The 23,344-nt window shown below is 41.6% G+C and overlaps 5 protein-coding genes across 5 annotated transcripts; 4 read left to right on the plus strand and 1 right to left on the minus strand.

The window, feature by feature from the left end:
- Positions 1-3,386: 3,386 nt before the first annotated feature.
- On the plus strand, positions 3,387-6,338 carry LOC135613115 (protein YCF54, chloroplastic-like). The gene is made up of 3 exons (XM_065110122.1): positions 3,387-3,682; positions 4,153-4,385; positions 6,062-6,338. The coding sequence occupies exons 1-3, from the start codon at positions 3,461-3,463 to the stop codon at positions 6,252-6,254; spliced, it is 648 nt and encodes a 215-aa protein (XP_064966194.1). The 5' UTR covers positions 3,387-3,460; the 3' UTR covers positions 6,255-6,338.
- Positions 6,339-7,576: 1,238 nt separating this feature from the next.
- LOC108952873 (uncharacterized) lies at positions 7,577-8,956 on the plus strand. Its single transcript, XM_018826224.2, has 5 exons — positions 7,577-7,590; positions 7,822-7,987; positions 8,053-8,089; positions 8,171-8,280; positions 8,364-8,956. Exons 1-5 carry the CDS (start codon positions 7,577-7,579, stop codon positions 8,811-8,813), a joined length of 777 nt encoding a protein of 258 aa, XP_018681769.2. The 3' UTR covers positions 8,814-8,956.
- A 1,724-nt stretch (positions 8,957-10,680) lies between these two features.
- Positions 10,681-12,976, plus strand: LOC135613116 (pathogenesis-related genes transcriptional activator PTI6-like). The gene has a single exon (XM_065110123.1). It carries the CDS (start codon positions 10,966-10,968, stop codon positions 11,779-11,781), a length of 816 nt encoding a protein of 271 aa, XP_064966195.1. The 5' UTR covers positions 10,681-10,965; the 3' UTR covers positions 11,782-12,976.
- A 565-nt stretch (positions 12,977-13,541) lies between these two features.
- Positions 13,542-17,231, plus strand: LOC135613118 (thioredoxin H4-1-like). Its single transcript, XM_065110125.1, has 6 exons — positions 13,542-13,691; positions 14,789-14,852; positions 15,534-15,653; positions 16,075-16,197; positions 16,669-16,857; positions 16,949-17,231. Exons 2-6 carry the CDS (start codon positions 14,832-14,834, stop codon positions 16,979-16,981), a joined length of 486 nt encoding a protein of 161 aa, XP_064966197.1. The 5' UTR covers positions 13,542-13,691; positions 14,789-14,831; the 3' UTR covers positions 16,982-17,231.
- A 194-nt stretch (positions 17,232-17,425) lies between these two features.
- On the minus strand, positions 17,426-22,359 carry LOC135613117 (serine/threonine-protein kinase AtPK2/AtPK19-like). Its single transcript, XM_065110124.1, has 7 exons — positions 22,202-22,359; positions 19,911-20,844; positions 18,789-18,871; positions 18,582-18,702; positions 18,314-18,487; positions 18,113-18,220; positions 17,426-17,991 (listed from the first exon to the last, which is right to left on the minus strand). Exons 2-7 carry the CDS (start codon positions 20,565-20,567, stop codon positions 17,692-17,694), a joined length of 1,443 nt encoding a protein of 480 aa, XP_064966196.1. The 5' UTR covers positions 20,568-20,844; positions 22,202-22,359; the 3' UTR covers positions 17,426-17,691.
- Between the last annotated feature and the right edge of the window lie 985 nt (positions 22,360-23,344).

Consider the following 23,344-nt stretch of genomic DNA (forward strand, 5'->3'; position numbering starts at 1 on the left):
GATGATTATCGAAGGTTAAAAAAATATTAAAAGAGGGTCATGATCTCTTTGCACTTTCAATATTTATTATATTCATAATATATAACATAACTTCCAATATTTATTATAGTCATAATAACCAGATACACTTAAGCCTGCACAGTTGCTTCTCTTGCTAACAGGTCGCTGAGTGGGCAGTGGCCAACTTGTTTGGCAAGCAAAATGCTGGAAACGCTTCCTTGAGCGATCCCTTCGTCTACAGGCACCGGAACTCAAAGGAGCAAGTCGGAAGCCACAACACTGCAAAATACAACTTTCGGGCTAATAGCTTGTACCGTTTTGTTATCAGTTTGATCTGGATCCAGACTACTTGAGGATCCCTTCCTGAGTCCGAGCAACTTCCCCCAATCAAGAATCAGCCCAAAATTCTCCTAAAAAGACAGTACCCAATTGCCAAAATTTAGATTGGCTTGATCATGAACTCCACAACACTTGACTCCAATCAGCACGCTCACATCGCACCATCTAGCTATACTCCTAATTTGACAACAATCAGACCTCATTTGAGATGGAACAAGAGATCACAATGACAACCTTTTCCTTATTGAGCAAGCACAAACCACATTAAGATTGAATCTGAAGATCATGTTTGAGTCAATAGACTCAATAATCAATAAGCACAAACTACAAGGATTATCTACTTCTGACAAGGGTGTCCCAACTCTTATTTGGGCTACAAATATAATTATTTTATAGACAATTTTAAAAGGTTTTTAAATTTCAAACAAGGGTCTGATCAGAATCCAAAAAAATATAGGAATTTTTTTTTCTGTTTAAACTAGTCTATTCAAATATTTCAATTTAGAAGAATTTTTGTAGGAATACAAAATTAGCTTTCCTTTCGTTAACTGTAATTAGTTACATAAGCAGATGAACCTCTATTTTGTACCACATTGCTAATTGGACTGTTAAGCCACTAGACGCATTATAGTTGAAGCTGAAATTTTACTTTATAATTATTCTCTACCATGTTTTTTTTTCTCCAACTCTCTCTCTCTCTTCATTCTTTTTTTCTCTTTTCTATTCCCCTTCTATAGTCTCTGTTGAAGGTACGCTAGATATAGGAGGTGAAAGTTCTGCAAACCAATCCATATTTATTATGCTAAAATATGATAAAAACATATGATGAGCCCCTAACTGAGACTCTACTGTTCTGAACAACTTTTCTGTGTGTCAATCAGCTTCCAAACTTTTATTCATACTAGCTATCAACAGTGATTATGTAAATTAAGTCACAAGAAACAGTTAGGACCTAATAAAATGGAGAAGTATTTATTTTATATGAACAGCTAAAGAGCCAAAACTGACTTCATTAAAATTTTCTGAGCCTTTTCTTAATTGGAAAGAAAATGCCAAACTAATAAGTCATCCATAACATATAGACATGATGCTACATCGGCAAGAATTCCAACTTTAGAATAGCATTTTGTAGGTGACAAGAGCCAAGAAGAATTCCAACTTTAGAATAGCATTTTGTAGGTGACAAGAGCCAAGAAAAAGCATTTTTATCACGATCACAGATTGCCATTTTTTTTTCCTTCACAGAAAATGCCATTAACCATAATCCAGCATAGTTTCTCATGTTTCTCAACCTCTTCTCAATATCCAATGTGCCAAAGAAGCTTCCCTCTAGCATACTACTTGGTGATGCACCTCAATGGCATCCTTGTTCAAATACAGAGATAAAATTAAAACTCAAGAAAGGCTACATAACACAATAGGATTACACTTGTACTCACTGTAGTCATATAGGTTAATAGTTAGTTCTGATGATTCCGGATAGTTATGGATGATGTGTATGTCTGCGCTAATTGTGGCGCATAGACTTTTCTCTTTATGTCACTAAACCATCCATAACCATCAGCTGATGCTCTTCTATTCGCTAATAAATCTCAATCATTCTTTATTCCACTTGAATCACCGAATTGCATGAGTAAAATATTTTATATTGTATTAATATCTGTCAAGTAGTAGCACAGGGAAGAAATTATGGGACATATGCTAATAGATAGCTCTATCTAACACTTGCCCTGTAACTGGTATTTGCTAGTTATAGATCAAGTGAACGAGTTCTTCGTAGGTATCAAGTTTATCTTTCATGATCTCAAAGATAATAAACCGACCTTTTTGTTACTTCCCGAAAATCCTGTTGGCTTTTCGATGCCATTTTCCAACGTCGACTAGACTTTGCAGATAAACATGGCTCTCTCAGAGAAAAAAAAAAGGAATACAAAAAAGGAATTCCAACCACAAAACCCACCTAAAGGAAGATAGGAATTCACAGGGCTCTACAAGATCCAACCTCAACCGTGAGTGTTCAAGGTAATGCACCAGTCGATGAGGAATCGCCCTGACTTAAAGATTCGTGAAAACGGATGAAACGCCATCAAGATACAAGAAACACGAAAGGAAGGTCGTCAAGAAACGAGATACGTTGAAGGAATGTGATCAATATTCGAGAAACACGAGAGGAAGATCATCGGGAAACGAGAAACATGAAACGAAGGTCATCAAGAAACGAGACACACGAAAGGAAAAGGCGATCGGGAAACACGAAAGAAGCGTAAAGAAATCAGTATCCAAGAAACGATCAGGGAGATCGCTGGGGTCCCGTCCTTACCGGCGCGTGAGATGAGGAGGGCGAGGGCGTGAATGGGAGAGATGACGCGAGATGCCATGATCTGGCCGAGGAGCTCCCACAGCGACGAGCTCTTATTGACGACGCAGAGATCGGGTACCAGGGCGTTCCCTAGATCGGGGTCGAAGAACCCGCTGCCCCGTTCCTGGACCCGTCGCACCGCCTTCACCGCCGACATCTCTCTCTCCCTCTCTTCTCTCGCTCCCTCTCTTTCTCTCTCTCTCTCTCTGAGTCGGTGCTCTTAAAGGGGGAGGAATTGACGGACGAGATTTAACAATGGGCTCTCTGTTGATCCCTGCGATCTGTACCGTTGGATCGGCAATCCCGATTCCCCGTGATAAAAAGAAAGTTCACATAAAATTAGACACCGATGTCCTTTCACCCAACGTTGTCCCACACCCGACGCGGTGGGCCCCAAAAACACTTTATAGAAGGGTAGTTTGCGTGTGTGATTTGGAGAAGGTGTTCTAGAAGAACTATATATATATATATATATATATATATATATATATATATATATATATATATATATATATATATAAAGAATTATCAGTAACAAAATAGTAAAATGAAAATTACCATTATTTATTCATTTATTTATTTAGAAAACAAGCCACTCCTCGAGACGAGGAACGACCAACTCATCACTGAGAGGGTGAGATGGGACAGCCACTTGGCGTTGGGTACCAATAGCATTACGATCTTTATAGGCATGTATCGTTCGAGATAAGGTCGCCATTGCTCCTCGCCTTCCTAAGTTTTCCTTTCTCAGGCGGGCCGACCATGGTGGCTCCTGCGACTCTCACCCTCGGCCCGTGCGCCGGCTTTGCGCCAAGCCGAGGCAATGTGCTATCTTTCCCTCGGAGGCGTTCTCTTCTCCGCCCGCTCAACTCCCACCACAAAACCCGCAACCTCCATGAAAAGCTCTGCTTTTCGTCACTCCCTGCCGTCAGAGCTGTAGCCGTGGACTCCGATCAGCTCGGCTCGTCGGAGCCCGCCCAAGAGGTATCCTCCTCTTTTTCCCTCTCTCTCTCTCTGTATGTCTGGTTTTGCAGCTTGTTTCTTTTGTGAATAGATTGATGCACATGACTGCAATTTGCTACAGGTTTGGTGAAATTGGGATGAATTGGCGTTTATCCACTAAAAATCCCTTCTTTCTGCCTAGATTAGTGAACGAAACGTTTATTGACGAAGCTGAATTCTTTTTCTGAAGGATCCGATGCACACAGCTGACACATTTCAGATCCTTTTTTTCTTTCAGTTCTGCAATGATAAGAAGTCTCCTCTCTTAGTATTAGTTATTCAGAAGATAAGACTTCTGTGTCAGATTAGGATAGATGAACAAGTCCATCATAACAAGTGCATGTATTCTCAAGCTGAGCTACCCTTTGCAAGAGTGTCAATGATTAGTTAAGCCTCAGTTAATGTAGCTGTTCTTTTGAGGATCTTCTGATATGAGTCGCTTAAAACTGTAGGAAAAACCAAGGAGGTACCACTTTGTGGTGGCCAATGCAAAATTCATGCTGGATGAGGAGGAACACTTCAAGGAGCTACTGTATGAGCGGCGCCGAAACTTTGAGGAGCGGAACAGAGAGCAGGACTTCTGGCTTGTTGTTGAGCCCAAGTTCTTGGACAGGTTCCCCGGCATCGTCAAGCGATTAAATAGACCTGCTGTGGCTCTTGTCTCCACAGATGGACCTTGGATGACGTAATTCTCCTCACTAGTTACTTTATATTAGCCATTGCTCATTTCAATTATTTTCTTTGTTTGCATGATTATTGTTCTTAAATGCTTGCCATGTAAAAAGGAAGAAGGAACACTATTTTGTTTTGTAAGCTGTTCATTTTGAGAGTTGGTAATGAGAGAGAGTGGATGGGGGGGTCATGCTGGTGCTCTCCGGTAGAAAGTCGAATCTAAACTTGGAAATGAAGGCCAAAAAGTATGATATGAACAAAAGGCATCCATCCAACTTTGGGCGCAACTTTTTTGTCGAAAGTTCTTGTTCTTTGTTCTTCTTTCTTTTTTTTTTTGCAGACAAATCTGATTATGAATTCCAGATGCAAGAAATATAGCTTACACCTACCTAAGGACAATGTATGACTGTCACAAGGTTCACTTATGAACTTTATTATATTTGAATCTACTTCTCTTTGTTTAGTTTCTGTATCTTGCTGAACTCTGATAGTGCCCATTACTTGTTTAAGTGTCATAATTGCAAAGCAAAGAACTTCTCTTTGTTTAATTTCTGTGTCTTTCCGAAGTCCGATAGTACCCATTACTTGTTTAAGTGTCATAATTGCGAAGCAAAGAAAAATCATAGGTTATGTAGGTTCTGACTCTCAAATAATTATACTGATAGCAGTCAAGACTACCCCACAAGATGAACCAGGTAGATAGGCAGTCAATGTGGCTTATAATCACCTGAGTAATCGTATCTGATTTGGTAGATTATTTTAGGAAATCACAAACCACCAGACTAAGCACAGTAGTTTTGCGACTTTCTGACAATGATGTAAGGAGCATTCAGGAATGGTTATGATATAAAGAAGGCAAGCACTGTGGTTTATAAAACAGCTACTCATGCTCTCTGGTTTCTTGTATTGGCATGTAATCTGTGTGAGCCTTTTATTATATTAACTGTGGAACTAACTGGCACAACACCGAGAAAAGAAATTCTTGATCGAAAGATTAGGACTTCATCTTGATACTGTATTACTTTACAGAGGGATAAACCATAAGTACAAATGAATTAAGGTGTTCAAAGTTTCAGGAAAACACATGTAGTCGGGGGCTTGGTCTACTGTATTCTCAAGATTGTTTACTTCATAGGGATTGAAAAGAAGCCTGATCGGATTAACTACATGTTCCCACCTGCAAGAATATCTTGCTATTTTACATGTTCACTCAAGGCTGGCACATACGCCAACTAGATGTTAACAATGTTTTCTTACATGAGATCTTAATTGAACATGTAGTCGGGGGCTTGGTCTACTGTATTCTCAAGATTGTTTACTTTGTAGTGATTGGAAAGAAGCCTGATCGGATTAACTATATGTTCCCACCCGCAAGAATATGTTGCTATTTTACTTGCTATTTGAATTTAACCTGCACAGGAAAGTGTTTACTCAGTTGTTTCATATATATGTTCTTTTATCGTATATGTTATGTCGGAGAAACATTTCCAACTTCATCTGGACTACTACAAATATCTAGAGTTCTTTTGCTTGGTTGCATGAGTTTAGACTACGAACGAAAATGCTCAATCTGAATCCATCTCGTCTGAAATTGAAATTGATGTTGGGTTAATAGCTGGAACCTAGAAAAGAATTCACATTCGCTATCAGATTTCCTCATCTTAAAGTTGCTTCCCATGGTTTTCACAGGTTCATGAAGCTGAGACTGGACAGGGTTTTAGCAGAAAGCTTTGAAGCCGACGCTCTAGAGGAAGCTTTGGCTTACAACCCCATTGATCTTGAATTCGAAAGGCCTGAAAAGTGGACTGCGCCATATCCAAAATATGAGTTTGGATGGTGGGAACCCTTCTTGCCACCAAGCTCCTGCAAAAGCATGTCATAGATCTAACATTTTGTTCCCAAAACAAAATTGCTGGTTTCATGCATGTAGCAGTGAATTTAATCTGAAATTTCTGAGTTTGGAGTCTGTCCTTGTGGTTAGCATGAGTATTCTTTGTTTTAGGTGTTCATATAATTCCTCTGCCATGGAACTCCCCCCCAGCTTTCAATTACTTGCATAACCTTCACTTACCAGTGGACATCTTCCTCATACTGTGATATGGTTTGGAGAAGAGATCAAGTGACAATTAATCACAGGAAGTGGAGAAATTAAAGAGAACAGAAGATGCTGATTGACTACTTAAATCACTAGCACAAGAAACTAACCAAGAAAACATAATGGGAGCAAGCTTTCAGTTGTCACAAAGAAGTGGTCTTTTTAGCAACTTTATATTCTTGTGGAATCCAACAAAGTGTTTTGCAGTTTAATGTCAGAAAAAGAGAGATATTGACTTTGCCTTCATGCTTCTCCTTCTGTGCTTCCATTTTTACCACTGTCAAACCAAGTCAAATATGGATGGTTGACATGCAAGGCAATATGTAAATGCTGGACAATTACATGAATGTATTGTCAACAATTACATGATTCTTTGTGTGTGTCCGCCAGTTAAATCTGGAAAAGCCAAAGAGGAAGAAGACACATGAATGGGTACTAAATGGTGCTTAGTGATGCAGGCTTCCATTGTTGGGTCTGACCAAAATGTCAATCCTTGTGTTCCACACAAACCAAAATGTGTCTGATTACCAATACAGACAGACACATAATCAAAGATATCGAAGGTTAATTACCACTCTTCAGCTCCTTAATTTTCCCTAAAAATGATATTTTCTTTCAATAAAACCAAGAATCCATTGGAACAATATATAAAGAAAAGAACTTGAGAATGCATGTCATACTTAGCAATATGATCATTTTGATGCATGGATAAAAACAACCATGCCTGCCTACTATTGATTTCATTGAATGCGCTTTAAAATGAGTATGAGCTATTTCCATCATAAAAACAAGACTACAGGCTTTGAATGGAAACTAATTTTGAATGCTATCCTTTTTCACTACTACAATTAGAATACATTAAATTTGTCGCATATTAGTGTATTTATTATGTACACAAAACAAGCTAAATATCTACGTAGAATATTACTTTCCCAAGTGTTTCTCGCATTTAATAACCACATTTCATCCTCTCCTATCCCCTACCTTGCTCTTGTCGATGCACCCCCCCTTGTCTTACAATTTCAACATGCTTTGCTATATATCAGTCTCCAATGCTTCATCGCTGTTGAGTTACGAGATTCTGAGTTGCATGCACAGGAAGTTCGAAGATGGTGTTTCTGAGGTATCGCCTTCTCCCTCTCTCTCTCTCTCAGGTGTTTTCCTTATGGAACAGTAGATCTTACCCTTTCTTCAAGATCTGTATGAGCTTTTGGATTATGTTTTGGTGAATCATTATCTTCTTGTTCGTGAGTCGATCGTCGTAAAGAAGATGATGGATCATAATTTATGTACGCAAGTAACTTTCATGAAATGTTATGGTCATAACTATTTCGGTGCCATTTTCTTCTTCAAGGAGAAAGAAACATGTGGTGTTGCCCGAAGGAGGGCAAAGGAGAAGCGCAAGATTGCAAGCCCTAGAAGAGCAGAAGGCGGCAAATGCTGCAGCGTCGGCGACCGATGCTTTGCAACCTTCCAATGCTGCACAAACAAGTACGAGGAAACGAGGAAGAAAGAAGAAGGTTAGACAAGTCTGTGAGATAAATCATCTTCTTCCAAGCTTTTCTAACTGGTTTGGGATTTGCAGGAAAAACCTACAGAGGTAGCTTCTCCGAGCGACGATGGTAAGATTACAGTCCATTATTTGAGATGATATGAGTTTGAGCTTTCGTATCCTGCAATCTGATTCTCACAACGCTTTGCAGATTGGTCCGAGTCGAGCGGAGTGCAGCGGAGGGACACATATAGGCCTTGGAACCATTCGAGCGAGGCAATAGTTTCAATGGCTTTGGAGAAGCCAATACAGCTTGTCTACGTAAAGCCATTAACTACCGTTCACTCTTTGGTTACCTTTGCATGCCACATTCTGACTTCTCACCGCCAAATACGTATCCGCAGAACAACAGCGGACCGAGTTACAGAGAGAGCTTGCTACGCTTCGTGAGAGATGCAGGCCCGAAGGCGAAGATGGCGGCACAGATGAGGCTGCAGCAGTGTTGGGTGCGAGGGCATGACCTTCATGCAAGTTCTTCTGCGACCGGAGAAGCCGGACCGAGTTCCAGCACCAACTATGAGGATGACCGAGTGATGAAAGGCCCGATCTGCGAGCTGGAGACCGATGAGCTTCTCAGGCGGTTCACTGTGTTGGGCACAGCAGGAATCCCGGAGGGAAGCTTGGCAGCGAGTTCGGAGCAAAGGGTCGGTGGCAATGCAACCTTGGCTTCTCCTGTGACCGCGGCAGCACCGCCAGAATGCACCTCCATATACGATCTCTCGTTCTGGCAGTCAAAGCTGAGAGCGGATCCATCTTATGCAACTACACGGGGCCATGGCCGGGATGCTAGCTAGCTCTGGGGATCCCAATCCCTTCGAGACGAGCTCTCTGAGTTCACTTTACAGCAGGAAGAAGTGATCCTCTTGTCCATAAACTTTTTCTTTTCGCTACCGAAGACTCAATGATGCTGTTTGTCATATAAAATGATTATTAAGATTTAAAATATATTTTTTGAATCATTTATTTCATAGATAGAATTGTAAAGATAAGATTTTTTTGGTTTAAATTATCAATTCACATCTATAAATAGATGGCATCTATATGTATAGATCTATCCAAGTCTAAGTGTTTAGGCATAAATAGTTCAAGTCCAAGAATAGTTCAGTATCTATAAGTATTTTTCTTTTTTTTTTAAAGTTCAATATAGTTTTTCTTTCTTTTATTTGATTTGATCTTAGACTAATAATACATTATTATTACTATTTGATAAAAAAAAATATAATTGCATATGATCTCTTCTTTTCTTGATATTATTATCTTCGATTACTTGGATGCTCGAGCAAATAATTACCTAAAAATATTTAATCAACACAACAGATTCGACTATTCTTCATTAATTAATAATATTTCATACATACATACATACATACATACATATATCCGCATGTAGGAATGACAACCACATTAGCTTATCAGCTTGACACAACCCTCAAATAAACCTAAGCCAATTGCGACCCATTGGAGATCGCTTTCATCATTTCATCTGCTTGGCCTTGTGGTGTCTGCAATCAGCAGGTCTGTGTGTCCGGGAACCATCATAGTCAATTGATTCATCGTCTTTATCTTGAGCCTCAAGTATGTCCAGCGTCAAGGAATCCATCATTAACAATTCCTCGAAGACCAAGATCGACCAGCTTCGATATTCTTGTACTTTGATCTTGGTGCTGACAACACTTTGACATTCATAGCCAGGCCTACAGGCAATCTTAATTGTTTCATTTATGCAAGCACATCTATTTAGGATTCCAAATCAAAACTAAAACTCATGTGGCATGAGGCAATATTGGGGTTAGCTAATGAACAGACAGAAGCTTCGAAGAACATACCTTCGTGTGAGTCACTTTCTCCCAATTTTGTAGGAGGTAATAATACTCTTAGCCTTTCATCTGCATACTATTCTTGCTAGAATACACACGAAATCTACAAACGAAGAACGATCTCCAGCTTTGGCTCGCACGGTCAGCACCGAATGTCCCAGTCCCCAAGGATGTCTGATGGAACTTGTGTTGAGCTGAGAAGACATTCTGATGTCACAGAACATGAACCTGCAGCCATCTGACAGAGAGAGAGAGAGAGAGAGAGAGAGAGAGAGAGAGAGAGAAGGCAGCAGAATAGAAAGTAAAGTTAACCTGAGTTGATGAGGTTCGATCAGTTTAACCCCAGAATTAACCTGTAGCAAGACGCAGACGTGTTCTTCCGCATGCGTCAATGGTTGCCGAATCTGATATGACGTACGAGATTTGCTCAGAGTCCATAATCTGTCCGACCTGTGAACGAAGAGAAATAAAATATACGACTCGTCACTTGATTCATATGTATTATATGTGAAAGGCAGGTGGTGAGCAGGTGAGATGTTATGGTCAACTTCGCCGGTGTTTGACCGGATCGAAATTGAATCGGACCTCGCCAATTTGGATCTTATCGAATCGGATTCGGATTGTGCCAGGCACCTCAAGATTCGTGCTGATCCACGCCTCTTTGCCAGGGCGTTATTGTGATTTCGACCCAGGCGACGTGCCAGCTGGAGAGAGGCACGGTGGCACTTTCGAGACGAGGAGCCGGTACGAGGGTAGTTTGGATATTATGGAAATAAACAGATAAGGACGAGGGGGTGTTGAAGCTCCGTTATATATGCTTCTCGTCTTCCCCCCAATCTTCCCTCGCTTTCTTTTTTACTATTATTTTTTTTTCCCATTAATATTTTCTTCGCTTCCTCTCTCGCTTCTCTCTCTTTCTCTCTCCTCTGATCTCCGCCCTAAACCCTCGCTAAAACCTCTCTCGATTGTCGGAAAGGGTTTGTCATCTGTGATCCAGAAATAGGAGAGGAACTCGCTTCTGATTCCTTCAAATCGGGAGGGTGAAGTAAAAGGGGATCTGTCCTTTACCTTTTTCGTGGTTGATGAAACAGCGGACTGTCTCCGGCCGCCAGATCCGTCGCTCCTCGCGATGAATCCGACAGCCGTCGTTCGCGGGAACCGCGGCGCCGCGGCCTTGGACGCCCCGTTGAAGTTCTCCGAGCACGTCGCCAGCTCCAGGAAGACCGCACCCGCTGCGGCGAGCAGCCGGCGGAGGAGGGTCGTGCGCATCCACTGCACCGACGTTGACGCTACTGACTCCTCTTCTAGCGACGACGAAGAGGATGCCGGGCCCACCTGTCGCCGCGTTAAGCGGCACGTCCAGGAGATTGGGATCGAGGCCGGCCCGCGTCGGGCGCCGCCCGAGCGGCCACCCGCTGCGGCGACAGATCCGTGCGGCTGGAAAAGGTTCCGAGGCGTCCGGCGGCGGCCGTGGGGCCGGTGGGCTGCGGAGATCCGGGACCCGACCCTGCGGAAGAGGGTCTGGCTCGGGACCTTCGACACCGCGGAGGAGGCGGCCGCCGTGTACGACGCCGCCGCCATGAAGCTCAAGGGCGCCAAGGCCGTAACCAACTTCCCCGTGACGAAGACGGTCACCGTCGACAGCAGCGAATCGTCTTGCGCTAGAGACGACGTCTCCGACAACCCCTTCCCCTCCCCGACCTCCGTCCTCCGTAACAACGCGGACCAGACGCCCTTCGACTTCCTCGGCTACGGCGAGGTCGACGCCTTCGGGCTACGCGTCGACCCGCCGCTCTACATAACCGATTTCTATCTGCCGCATCGGCCATGCGTTGAGGCGGCGGGCGACGGGTTCTCCGAGTTCGACGCCGACGATTTCATGCTCGAAGTGGTCACCTTAGAGTCGTTTTCTTCTTCTCCAGCCAAGACGAGTGCTGTGTTGTAGCGAGCGAGTACTTCAGCTAGTGTGTTCCGAATTTTTCACCTTTTTTTTCTATATTGTTTATATTTCTAAGGTTTCAAAAGGAGAGAGAAAAAAAAAGGAAAAAAAAATAGTGGGGAGGGGTATACAGAATTTACAGATTAAGGAGCGCTGTTCCCATTAATGTTGTGGAGTGAGAGGCACGAGGGAGTGACGGCCAGCTTTCCTTCAATTCCACGGCTGGCCGTGGAAAGGTCAGATATATATATATATATATATATATATATATAACTCCTCTGTTTCTTTTCTTTTTTACAAAGAGGGGCCGTCGTCGTGTACGGCGATAATATCTTCCGCGGCATATTTGAAGAGTTTGTCGGGCTGTGGCTGGCGGGGCGCGGCAGGCGTGGCGTACATTCTCACCGTCGATTGAGATCGGAGGTCACGCGGCGGGTGAGTGCGAAGCAAAACGGCCCCACGTCTGTCTGCTGTGGAAATGACTGAAGCGCCCCCTCGGCGTGGATTTTTCCACTCCTCGACGTGATCAGCCGTCTCCGCGAGTGGTCCGAAAGCCATCGCTCCATGATCCACGCGGAGCCGTCTGATCGGCGTGCATGCGTGGCAATCCACGTGCCCTAAAATATGATTGGACTGGGATTAACGGGTTCGGATCATCCTAGTATGTTTTGCTCAATCATGGCATCGGATTCGCCGAGGGTCCTCACCCAAGTCTTCAAGTGGCGGAAAGAAGTGTCTCACCCATTTGCCGACGGACCACCGAGCTGCGTTGTTGTGCGGTCGGATCCACCTCGTCCTCCGCCTCCACCATGTCCTTTGCCCGTGGAAAGCGGAAAAGGAAGCACACATGGTCCAAGTCGGTGGAGCTCTAAAGATCTCAGTGCAGGAGAAGAAGAACCAGCCCATACTCCTTGGTGGTCCTGGAGGGACCAGGTCAGCGCAGGAAGTCTCTATCTTCGGTGCGATGGTCTTAGAAGCTTCTTCTTTGCCACTAGCGGGAGCAGAAACTGTTGTCCTGTTCGATTTCCTGCACTGAGTTGGATCGAAACGACAAGGATAGTACAGAAACTATCTCTGCATCGAGAGTGTTGTTATCTGCGACTCGTTGTAAGTAAGATCAGCAGTGTTAATGTCGTCCTATGAAATGAATATCTATACCAAAAACAAAAAAAAGCATAACTATCGGAAATAGTTCGCTCTAGTGTTCTTTCTGTTGGAAAATGACTTCAAGGCTAGCAGACAAGACCTGAATCTTTCTGATCATTGAAGACAAAACACAGGTAGCCAAAGTTCCAAAAGGAACATTTCTTGGGATAATCTTTCGAAAGGAACTCGGACAAGGGAATTGGAGCATGAAATAAAGCTGCTTTTTAGCTTGCATTATCCCATCTTGCAGAAACCATTCAGCGTGGTGGTCCAGCAAAATAAAGGACATGCATGTTCCTTCTCACCAGCTAATTCAAAATTATGGTCTTCAGCATGAAGCTTTGCGATGAAATATGGTCAATCAAACATCTCCTTTTGTCTACGGGAAAAAAAAAGAGGCTTTGCTTCTATTTTAATTATTTATTAGCATAATAATTCAGAAGAACTGTGACAATGACCTGTACGTGGCATCTCCAAGCTCACGACACGTGTCATGTTTAATAGGCGGCTCGGTCCATCTCGTTCCATCGCATCGCGATCAAAAGAAGACCCATCGCTTGTGGCCCGGTCCATCTAGTAAGATCGGATTGGGTTCGGCCCGGTCCATCGCGATAAAAGGAAGACCCACCGTAGACCAGGAGTCGTCTTCTTAAATCCGATCGACCCATTGGGGGAAGTCGGCGGCCACCAAATCATCGCGGTTCCCGTCGGCGGCTACCGGTGATTCTCGTCCAGGGCACGATTCGACAACTTGGAACGGATCTTTTCAGGTGAGTTCCTGTGGCTCCAATTCGTCCCGCGAACTCTGGTTTTGTCGCCATACGAGGAGGACCTCACCTTGCTTCCCGTTTAAATCTGCCCATTCTTGGCATTGATTGCCGACTCTGAATCCATATTTTATGTCCAATAATTGCGTCTGTCGGTCTGGCTGCATCATGGATGGGAAGTTCTTTGCGAGTTCATGCTTTGCTCATCATCTTTTGTTCGACCAACAAACGGAGCAAATCTCACGAAGGCGCTCAAAGATTTTCTGTCAGTGTATGATTCTGGAAACTATTAGGGAATTGGGTGGTTTGCGTGCGTAGTTTCGGCTCCGATAGCCCACTTCAAGGTTCCATGAGACCACAAGCTTTCATGGGTTCGCCGGTCGGGTGTCGAAGTCAAATAGCTGGAGATCAAGAGCGATTCGGATTCAGTCGGAAGCTTTAGGTGCCTATTTTGTAGAGCTGAGGATTTGCTAGTGAGGAGAGAAAGCAAAGCAGCCACCTTTCACTTATGAATAAACGAAATTTAAATGGGAAGAAATATATGTTGAACAGTCTTCAAATAGGTCTTGGTATAAGAGGCACCTCATAGATACAACGCCTTGGAATAGAGAATCCAGGGTATTTTGTCCGTTCATGTTGGAGGAGAATGTTCTTGGGTATGTGCTCCTTGGAAGACCCTTTCTTTTTGTATGCATATGAGCACCTTCAAGGCAAAAATTATATATCCATGAGAATTTAAAGATGAATGTATTAATATCGATGCTATAATGCGTTCGAGTAAATGATTCAACACTTTTTTAAGTGAATCCTCCTCTGGTAATATTAGTTGGATCTATTTTGGTAACATTTATTTAGGTTTTATCTCTTTTAACATGGGTGTCATCGTCGAACGAGCTCAAATCTCCGGTATACTGCTCGTAGTTATTTTACTGAGCTTCCAATTAAAATATCATCATTATTTGCAATTTGATTCCTTACCCATATTTTTGGACATGACTTACTTTTGATTAGAATTTAGTTTCTTTGGATCTGATTATACTTTTTGGTTCATGAATATAGCTTTTATTAATATGTCTTTGCTTTGATTTCTGTTTTCACAGCGGAAGCTGGTTATCTTGCTATTTGGACTCCAACTCTTAACTCATGGGGAACTGTTCAGGAAAAGTGAGAAGTTACCAATGGATGACATGAGCTCATGATGACTGTTTAGAATTTGTGGTTTAAGCAAATTATAATTTGTTGCTTGTTATTGCTGGTGCTTGGATTTCATGCTTTCCTTTTTAATTTACCAATTTTGAAAGCTTTTTTTTTTGGCTTTATTTTCTACTTATTTGTGCTTTTCCAGATATGCTGTCTCTCAAAAACTAACAAAGTTTATGCATGCATCCAAGCATGGATTGCGTGTGTTAGTGAAATTAGGAAAAGGGTGGGTCTTGTGGTTAATGGAGAATTTATTTGTATTAGCAATAATGTTTTGAGTAGCTAAATTGCAGCTATAAAATCTCTGATCATGAGCTTTATCAAACACATATATGGTTACACATTTTTTAGGAAAATATTTGTGCACTTTCATGATTACATCTCCCACTCATATTGTCTGGATTCGGCATTGCTAGAGATTGAAAGTTCATACGCTATCTGTTGAGAACTAGAGGAATCTCCTGCCTTTTCTAAATAAACTTAAATGGTTCTATTATTTCACCTTATTGTGTAGAAACCTGATGGATTTATGAATATCTTTGTCATAACATCTGATATCAGATTAATTTATATTTCTCCATCATTTCCAACCTTTAGTCAGTGACTATTTGGTGACCTTCTATGCTGTCTTTCCATTTCCTTCAGAAAGGGGCAGGTAGTGATCTTGAAGAGGAGATAGACTTCAGAGGTGGAAATGTGCATGTAATTACTAGCAAAGAGAGCTGGGATCAAAAGATTTTGGAAGCAAACAAGGATGGCAAGATCGTAAGTGAACTAAGACAACCTCACTTACATTTGGACACTCATCACACCAAATATTGTTATAGAATTTACTTACATAGTCACATAATTTACTTACACAAGCATTCAATGTAACTTTGAGATCAACTCGAATTGCTCTCACCTTCATACTGTTTTTCAAATAGGTGCTTTTATGTACAGAATGTTATATTCAAAATTATATATATCAGTACTTTCAAAAGTAACTATGGAATTGTGATCATCTCACTTACATGTTGAGAGTGGTCAAGAAAAATAATGAAAGTGTTAGTAACTTGTTGAGACCAATAATCTTGCATTCACTCAGATATGTTTTCTAATGCATACACATTTAGCATCAGGTAGATATATGTCCTTATTCTATAATTGGACAAACTGGCATGAACTTTGATTTCTATTCCTACAGGTTGTAGCAAATTTCAGTGCATCTTGGTGTGGCCCATGCAGAATGATAGCACCTCTTTATAAGGAGCTGTCTCAGAAGTATCCTTCACTGATGTTTTTGACAATAGATGTTGATGAATTAATGGTAAGATCGACATTATCTCAATCTTGTCCATTGCAATTTTTTATGTCAATTATGCACTTACTATTGTTTAGGATGACTTTTCCTTGAAAGACCAATAGTTTTGTGCTTGTCTGAGTTTACTTATCCTAGTTCCTGCTTGTTAATTCGTCGTCATCCCTTCTCTATATTTGTATGTGCACGTCATCCTTGAGCTTGCTTGAAGACATTCGCCGAAGTATCTCTTATTCAAGGCATCAAGTATTTTTTTCTTTCAATTATCTTTCGCATATAACCAAGTAGCGATGGAATAAAAGTGAAACAGTTTACCCCACATCTTGTATCGAAAAAGCAAATTAGTTTTTTCATTGTTCGTTTGGGTAGTAGGGTTTTCAAAATCAGTTTTTAAAGTTTGTGGATCAACATTAGAGAAGTTCTGGGCCGACCATATTTGGCTTACGGTATACTTTTAAGCATGGGCTGTACATGTTTCAGGAATTTAGTTCGTCATGGGATATACGTGCAACTCCAACATTCTTATTCCTGAAAGATGGGCAGCAGTTGGATAAGTTGATTGGTGCTAATAGGCCTGAGCTGGAGAAGAAGATAATCATGATTGTGGATTCCTTAGTTCAGTGCTCCAAAGCTCAAATTGATGATGAGAAGGCGTCGTACCATAATATGGTATGACCTAATCCTATTCTCTTCTTTGAACACGTATTTTGCCGGTCATCATTTTCCTGTTCAATTTAAGTTGCTCTACTTGACGTGACAGGCAGTAGAAAAAATGGAGGTTCATGCGATATAGTCACTGTTTTCGCGAGAATTAAGTGATATTAAAGAAGCTGTAGTGATTTTACTCCATGTACATGCGTAGAATACAAAAGCCTATGTACTTATCTGGACATACATGTATACCTTGGCAGAATCCAGTCCAAAACTTGGGTGTTATTGGTACTGGAAGATGGATAATTTATATCCGAGAGAGTGGAGTGTGCTTTGTATTATCAATGATGATATCGCTGTGAAATGAAGAATTATTAGGAGTGATGTGTATACCAGCTCAGATTTCTAATGCTGTGGGTGAGAAGGCAAGGATGATGATGGCTCGCGGGTGAACACACCGGGGGAGCCATTTTGGCCCGTGTGTTAGTTGATGCAGGTCATCAGAAGGCATCAAAATCCATATACATCTGTGTGTGTATATGAAAGACTTACCAATAACATGTCAAGGAGGGAGAAGCAACGGACGGACGCAGAACAAGCTTTGATATTAGTCATGTTACTGTGACCCACACCTTCTTTGCCCACACAAACAAACACTGAAACAAAATGCATGAATAAATGAAAGCTAGCCAAACTGAGTGCACTCAGATCCTGAATGGTACAATTACGTGCACTCCCAACAGATAGAGATCCCCAAACGGGAATGTTGTGCATGCTGTGCAGTTAACAGCTAAGTCGGAATCTGTTCCGAAACAATCTTGCCATGAACACGCCCGCCCACCCGCCCTTCTGTCAGCTTAGAGGGCTGGGCTTCTGAAGGAAAGGAGCAGGCCTCACGTACGTGAACCCTGCAAAGTCGTTCTCTCCGGTGACCGGGCTTGCGACCGGCGAATCCAACACCGACATGCTCGTCCATCGCTCGTCGAAGTTGGCGATGCAGGTCTTTCCGGCAACATTAGGCCGGAAGCTAGGCAGGATTTCACGGGCCTCCAGTTTTCGCCAGTTGATCGATTTGAACCACTTATGGTTCTTTATCTCGTTGCTCCCACCAGGGCCACTCCCGAGCCGCTTGCTTGCTTCTTTCTGCAACAACTGGGGGGAAGGAACAAGGAACAACCTAAGAAATCTTTGATGGTCCTTCAAAGATTAGAAGTTTAACAGTGATCATGGAGGATGTTTGAGGCAAAGTGCAAGAGCATAGACGACTTCTTACGCCTTTCAGTAAGGAATGGGCTTCGCTGGACAAGTAAGCAGGCAGCTTTATCTTCTCCCTCATTATCTTCTGCTGCATTTTCTCTCTGTTACTACTGAAAAAAGGTGGCTGCGAATGTAACAAATGTATTCTGACGTGAGACATTATAGAAGGACAACATAGGAAGAATGAAGACTAGATTCGAACAGCAGAGAGTCGGACCTTCCCAGTGAGCATCTCGAACAACAGGATTCCAACACTCCACCAATCAGCAGCTTTGTCATGGCCTTTTCCGAGAACGATTTCAGGAGCCATGTACTCGAGCGTCCCACAGAGGGAGTTTGATCTAGTATTTTCATCAAACTCTTTTGCCAGACCAAAGTCAGTTAACATGGCCTGAACAGAAAAAATTCATGTTGAGAAAAAACAGGAAGAAGGTGCAGATCAGGAAAATGGGGAAAAAAAAAAAGAGGAAGACAGATATGCTCACATGACCATCTGCATCGAGGAGAATGTTCTCAGGCTTGAGGTCCCTGTGCATTATACCATTCGTATGAAGGTGGGAAACAGCAGATACTATTTCAGCTGCATATGTGCGAGCAAGATCCTCTCTGATAATGTAACCAAAAAGTTAGGTTCTACTTTAATATGCTTCCAAGTATTGCTTGCAAACGTTAGTTTGAGAAACATAAATTACCTGAACAAGCCATGGTTATAGAGCTGAAAAAATAGATGTCCTCCATTTATAAAATCGAGCACAAGATACAGGCGGTACTTTGTCTGCACAGTAGGATAAAGTATATAAAGGAGGATGAGTTTAGAAGGCCATGACAGAAACTCTCAGTTGGTAAATATCTTCATCAGAAAGCGTTTATGATCAACAGGTCTTTCGAGTAACCAGAAGCTGATAGTGTAAAAAAAAACCCTAGTATCAGTTACTGTCCTACACACACATAACGGATCGTTCTTGTGCCTTTGTTGGTTACCATGATGATTGTTACAGATGCTTGTAATACATAACCTAGATAAGTAAACAAAGATGATGCTTGTGCACATAATGCAAGAATATTCGAATCGCTAAGATTGGCTTCATAGTTACAAAGGCTATGGCATGAATTACAGTACCGGGAGTTGGCAAACAACAAGCTCCCATAAGTTTCCTAAGATTTGGCTTCACTGGTTGGACTTTCTAATGTCCAATTTCATGTGTCATCTTACCGTAAGTTTCTATTGCTCATTGTTTGAACAATCTTATGAATGGGTCCAAAAGAGTAGGTTGATCTTGTAGCCTTATATTTGGAGGTTGTTCATGGGGATACGAAACATGATTTTGTCATGATTGCACATCAAAATATACTGCTTAACTTCATGCGGTTTGCTGCATATGAGGACGGCCTTAGTTGGACAATAAATTGACCCTTATGCCTGAGCAACCCAATTCTTGAGGTGCTGTATCATGTCATTAACAGACTGCTTCAATATCAAAAAAAGGTAACATATTTTACAAGTTATGCAACTTATAACTTTGATGAGTGTATTACTTTCAAAATTTTAAAAATGAAAAGAAGTTCCACTTAATTTTCCCCCTAGATGTAGTAGCAATGGAATAAAATCCTGTATAAAAGGGTGAAACCAGTGCCTGAGGTTCCTACCAGTACAGGGTTTGGGGACAATCACTATACACATCAAATATTTTATAGTGCATAATATTCAGTATCCGGACATTAAAATTATAATAATAGAACAATGGTCAATATTCTATTCTAGCTCTCAGCACCTATGAATCAAAATTCAGAAACGATCAAGGAAAATTTCACACCTGGAATGAGTATCTTAGTTGGACGATGAAAGGGTGATCAACTTTCGTCAAAATATCTCGCTCAGCTTTCATGTATTCAGCATGGTTCTTTTCCATAATCTTATCCTTCCGCATAACCTTCATTGCATAGATTTCAGAAGTGCCTCTTTTTTTCACCTGAAAGACTTTTCCAAATGCACCTTTCCCAACTAGCTTCAAAACCTCAAAGTCTGAAAGCCCTATGACCTCACATTTCTCAGATATTGAATCATGCGTCTCCATGAAAGAGGTGGATGACTCCAGATCACCAGTCACTTCAGACGCACACTCCAAAAGTTCCAATGAATTGTCAGTCTCATGTATTGTGAGTTTGCTGAGCTGCAAGGACTGACTAACTGGAGTTGAAGGCCCCACCAAAGAATGTGATCGCTTGTAAATGACCACTGGATCGTCATAAACTGTCTCATTTGGAACCGATTCAGGTGCCTGATTATCAGGATTCATAACATTCACGTTAACTGAGGTCTGAACAGGGCCAGGACCAAACACATCAGAGAAATCAAACTCCACGTTCTCAGATACCGCAACATCAGGGGGGCCTGTTGGAAGAAGTATCTCCATGTTTAAGTTCTTGCGACCGGTGATTTTGGTCACACTATTCATCTCAGAGGAAACCATATTTCAAAGTGCTAATCAGGTTTTGAATTTGGTGCAAGTCGCCGAAATTCCCGTCCCTGCTAAATCTGGCCTCCTCCGCAAGTCTCAAAGACAACCGATGATGAAGGATTCCTGACAATGGCCTTGAATAGCTGGAAGTCCACACGTACAACAGGAAATCCCAGGAACCCAGGGAGTAAGCACACCAAAAGACCAAAGTTGCTCTTGTTTCCCGATGTGCAGGAAACAGTAGATGCTACTGTGCTTCTTGAATTCATTAAGATTAAGTTGTCCAGAGCTGATTAACAGATTGAAAAAACCATGAGTTGTCAAGACAAAGAACAATCTGAGTTTGACCGAAAAGCATGCTTCTTACAGTGAACCATTCATTTGCTAGAACTACATAAATGAAGTTCCTCTTAGCAAGAAAAGCAGATGCTGGACCAAGGTAATCAATTTCCAGGTAAGTGTTATTAGCGTAGACTAGAGGGAAAGTCAATTTTCAACTAAATTTGGACTGAAATTTCTCATAATTTTGAGATGATTGGAAGAGGCTTCCATCATTACTTTTGTTAACTATTTTAGGTAAATGTTTAAAGTCATGTTTTGTGTTGTATTAAGGACTACGAGTCACGAGTTCGGTATAATTTGATTAGATTTGGGCAACGAGAGTCTACAGGAGGCAATAAAGCATCAAACCTAATGAAAAAGTTAGACAGAGTTGAAAGAAACCAACACCAAGGTGTCTTAAATAAAACGGAAGACCCCATTGATATAAAAGAGATGAATCAATAACTCAAATAATAAGCAGATAAAAAATCAATGATATCAAATTGTCATAATGTCTGACATGTCAGCCAATATCTACATTTACTTTATGTTGGCTCATTAAAAGAACCACCATAGCAATTGTGAGGCATTAAATAAACTCCAACTCTGGATTTGCACCAGAAAATGAACTTGAAATGGGTACAATAATAAATTCGAACAAGTGGCAATAGATCAGGTACCAAGAGAAGTAAGCAGAAACGTTAGATTTTATCGTGAAGACCTAAATTTCAATGACTTGTGAAATAAAAAGAGCCAAAAACTCACGAAAGGAAGCGGCACTCGTACGGTTCTGATACCTCCATCCGAAATTGAGAAAGAGGGAGGAGAATCCGTAGCCTAAACTTCCTCGTTAGGTGTTCCAAGTCCACTACAGGCAGATCGAAAGAACAAACGGAATATTTTCTACATATCTTAGGAAATCCTTTCCAACTGGCATGACAAACCCCTCTTTTCCTCCATCAACACCAAGATCCCATGTTTTCTTTCTCTATATAACCGTTCCCAACCAAGATCAAAACATCAGAAAACACATCGCATCATCCAGCTTCCTCCAACCCATCGACGGACCCCGAATTCAACCACAAGAAGCCCCAATAAAAGAAGAAAAGCTTCACAACAAAAAAGATCCGCACAAAGAAACAAGATTCCTTCACCGAATCCTCAGGAGATTATGTGAAGGGAGCGGATCTGAGGGGGTCACCAAGAAAAGACCCAAGGATCTCGATCCGGCACAGAAACCCTAGCCCTAAGCGCAACAGATTACACGACAAGAAACAAGCAGCAGCGGGAGGAGGGAGGGGAGGGGGGGGAGCCAATTCCCATACCTTGCGAGGGCGAGCGACGATCGGGAGACGGGAAACCGCTGCGGGGCGATCGAGTGGCGGCCTCCGACGGTCACTTTATATTCCCCCATCTATAAAGAAAAGCCAATCAGGCGTTTCCGTGAACGAGCCGAGCTCCGGGACGACACGTGGCGCTCCCTGAATGGAACTGATGGTTGAGCGCGTGTGAACACGCGCAAATCCTGGCTTGCCCTTCAACGAGGCGGCGACGGGTACCACTATGCGGACGCGCGCACGAAATAATCTATCCGGATCCACCCTTTATCCGTGGGACCAGGGTCGAAGTTAAATCTAGTCCGTCCGTTGCCGATCCGTCCGCGCGGCGAGAGGTCGTCGTGGTTCCACGCATAAGATTTCTATGGAAGCATTCGGATGGTGATGTGGATGGGGGCGGCTTGGGTTCCGTGGCCGAGCGCGGATTTAGACGCCAAAGCAATTTTGATTGACGACGGCGGGTGGGAACAGCACGCTATCTTTGCGATGGATATGGCTTTATGGGGTGAGGGAAGGATATGTGCTAAGATATCCACTAGCGATTAGTTTTCTATTTTTTTATTACTTTTCTTTTAAGAAAAGAAAAGAAAAAAAGGAATATTTTTTCAATTAAGCCTTTCTCTTTATAAACAGAATTAAAATATGTCTATTATGTCGATGAATTGAATTGAATTTTCAGTGAATTGAATCGACTCGAGTCGTCGTGTTAGATCCGATCCGTTATACTATTTTGTCAATTCAGTAATTAAAAACATTGTAACAAAATAATATCATATTTTTATTTTTTATTTTCATCGTATAGTGAACATAAATATTAAAAGACTTTTGTGAATATTTATATATAGGTTTAAGACAAAGCGAAAAAATTGTTTTGATATATATATATATATATATATATATATATATATATATATATATACATATATAGCAAAACAATAGATTTGAAAAAAAAAAAACTATTATTAGTCATGCAGCATTAATCTATAAAGTAATTATTAGCTAAGAAACAACAATATAGCTACAAAATATATTTCTATGCAAATCGTGATATGGTAGTCAAAAAAAAAGAATTACGACTAAAAAATATATAAAACTACCAAAAAAATAGAATCATTGCCTTATTCATAAGTA

Source organism: Musa acuminata, chromosome BXJ2-5 (assembly GCF_036884655.1).
Source record: "Musa acuminata AAA Group cultivar baxijiao chromosome BXJ2-5, Cavendish_Baxijiao_AAA, whole genome shotgun sequence".
In the NCBI taxonomy this organism is placed as follows: Eukaryota; Viridiplantae; Streptophyta; class Magnoliopsida; order Zingiberales; family Musaceae; genus Musa; species Musa acuminata.

Excerpts from the sequence above, each read along its gene's own strand:
- LOC135613115 (XM_065110122.1), top strand. The coding sequence starts at position 3,461 with ATGGTGGCTCCTGCGACTCTCACCCTCGGCCCGTGCGCCGGCTTTGCG. Across the intron at positions 3,683-4,152 it reads CGTCGGAGCCCGCCCAAGAG|GAAAAACCAAGGAGGTACCA; the intron begins GTATCCTCCTCT and ends TTAAAACTGTAG. Across the intron at positions 4,386-6,061 it reads ACAGATGGACCTTGGATGAC|GTTCATGAAGCTGAGACTGG; the intron begins GTAATTCTCCTC and ends TGGTTTTCACAG.
- LOC108952873 (XM_018826224.2), top strand. Across the intron at positions 7,988-8,052 it reads AACGAGGAAGAAAGAAGAAG|GAAAAACCTACAGAGGTAGC; the intron begins GTTAGACAAGTC and ends TGGGATTTGCAG. Across the intron at positions 8,281-8,363 it reads AGCCAATACAGCTTGTCTAC|AACAACAGCGGACCGAGTTA; the intron begins GTAAAGCCATTA and ends ACGTATCCGCAG.
- LOC135613116 (XM_065110123.1), top strand. The coding sequence starts at position 10,966 with ATGAATCCGACAGCCGTCGTTCGCGGGAACCGCGGCGCCGCGGCCTTG.
- LOC135613118 (XM_065110125.1), top strand. The coding sequence starts at position 14,832 with ATGGGGAACTGTTCAGGAAAA. Across the intron at positions 15,654-16,074 it reads CAAACAAGGATGGCAAGATC|GTTGTAGCAAATTTCAGTGC; the intron begins GTAAGTGAACTA and ends CTATTCCTACAG. Across the intron at positions 16,198-16,668 it reads TAGATGTTGATGAATTAATG|GAATTTAGTTCGTCATGGGA; the intron begins GTAAGATCGACA and ends TACATGTTTCAG.
- LOC135613117 (XM_065110124.1), bottom strand. The coding sequence starts at position 20,567 with ATGGTTTCCTCTGAGATGAATAGTGTGACCAAAATCACCGGTCGCAAG. Across the intron at positions 18,488-18,581 it reads TCCTCGATGCAGATGGTCAT|GCCATGTTAACTGACTTTGG; the intron begins GTGAGCATATCT and ends TTTTCTGTTCAG. Across the intron at positions 17,992-18,112 it reads CCCATTCCTTACTGAAAGGC|TTGTTGCAGAAAGAAGCAAG; the intron begins GTAAGAAGTCGT and ends CCTTCCCCCCAG.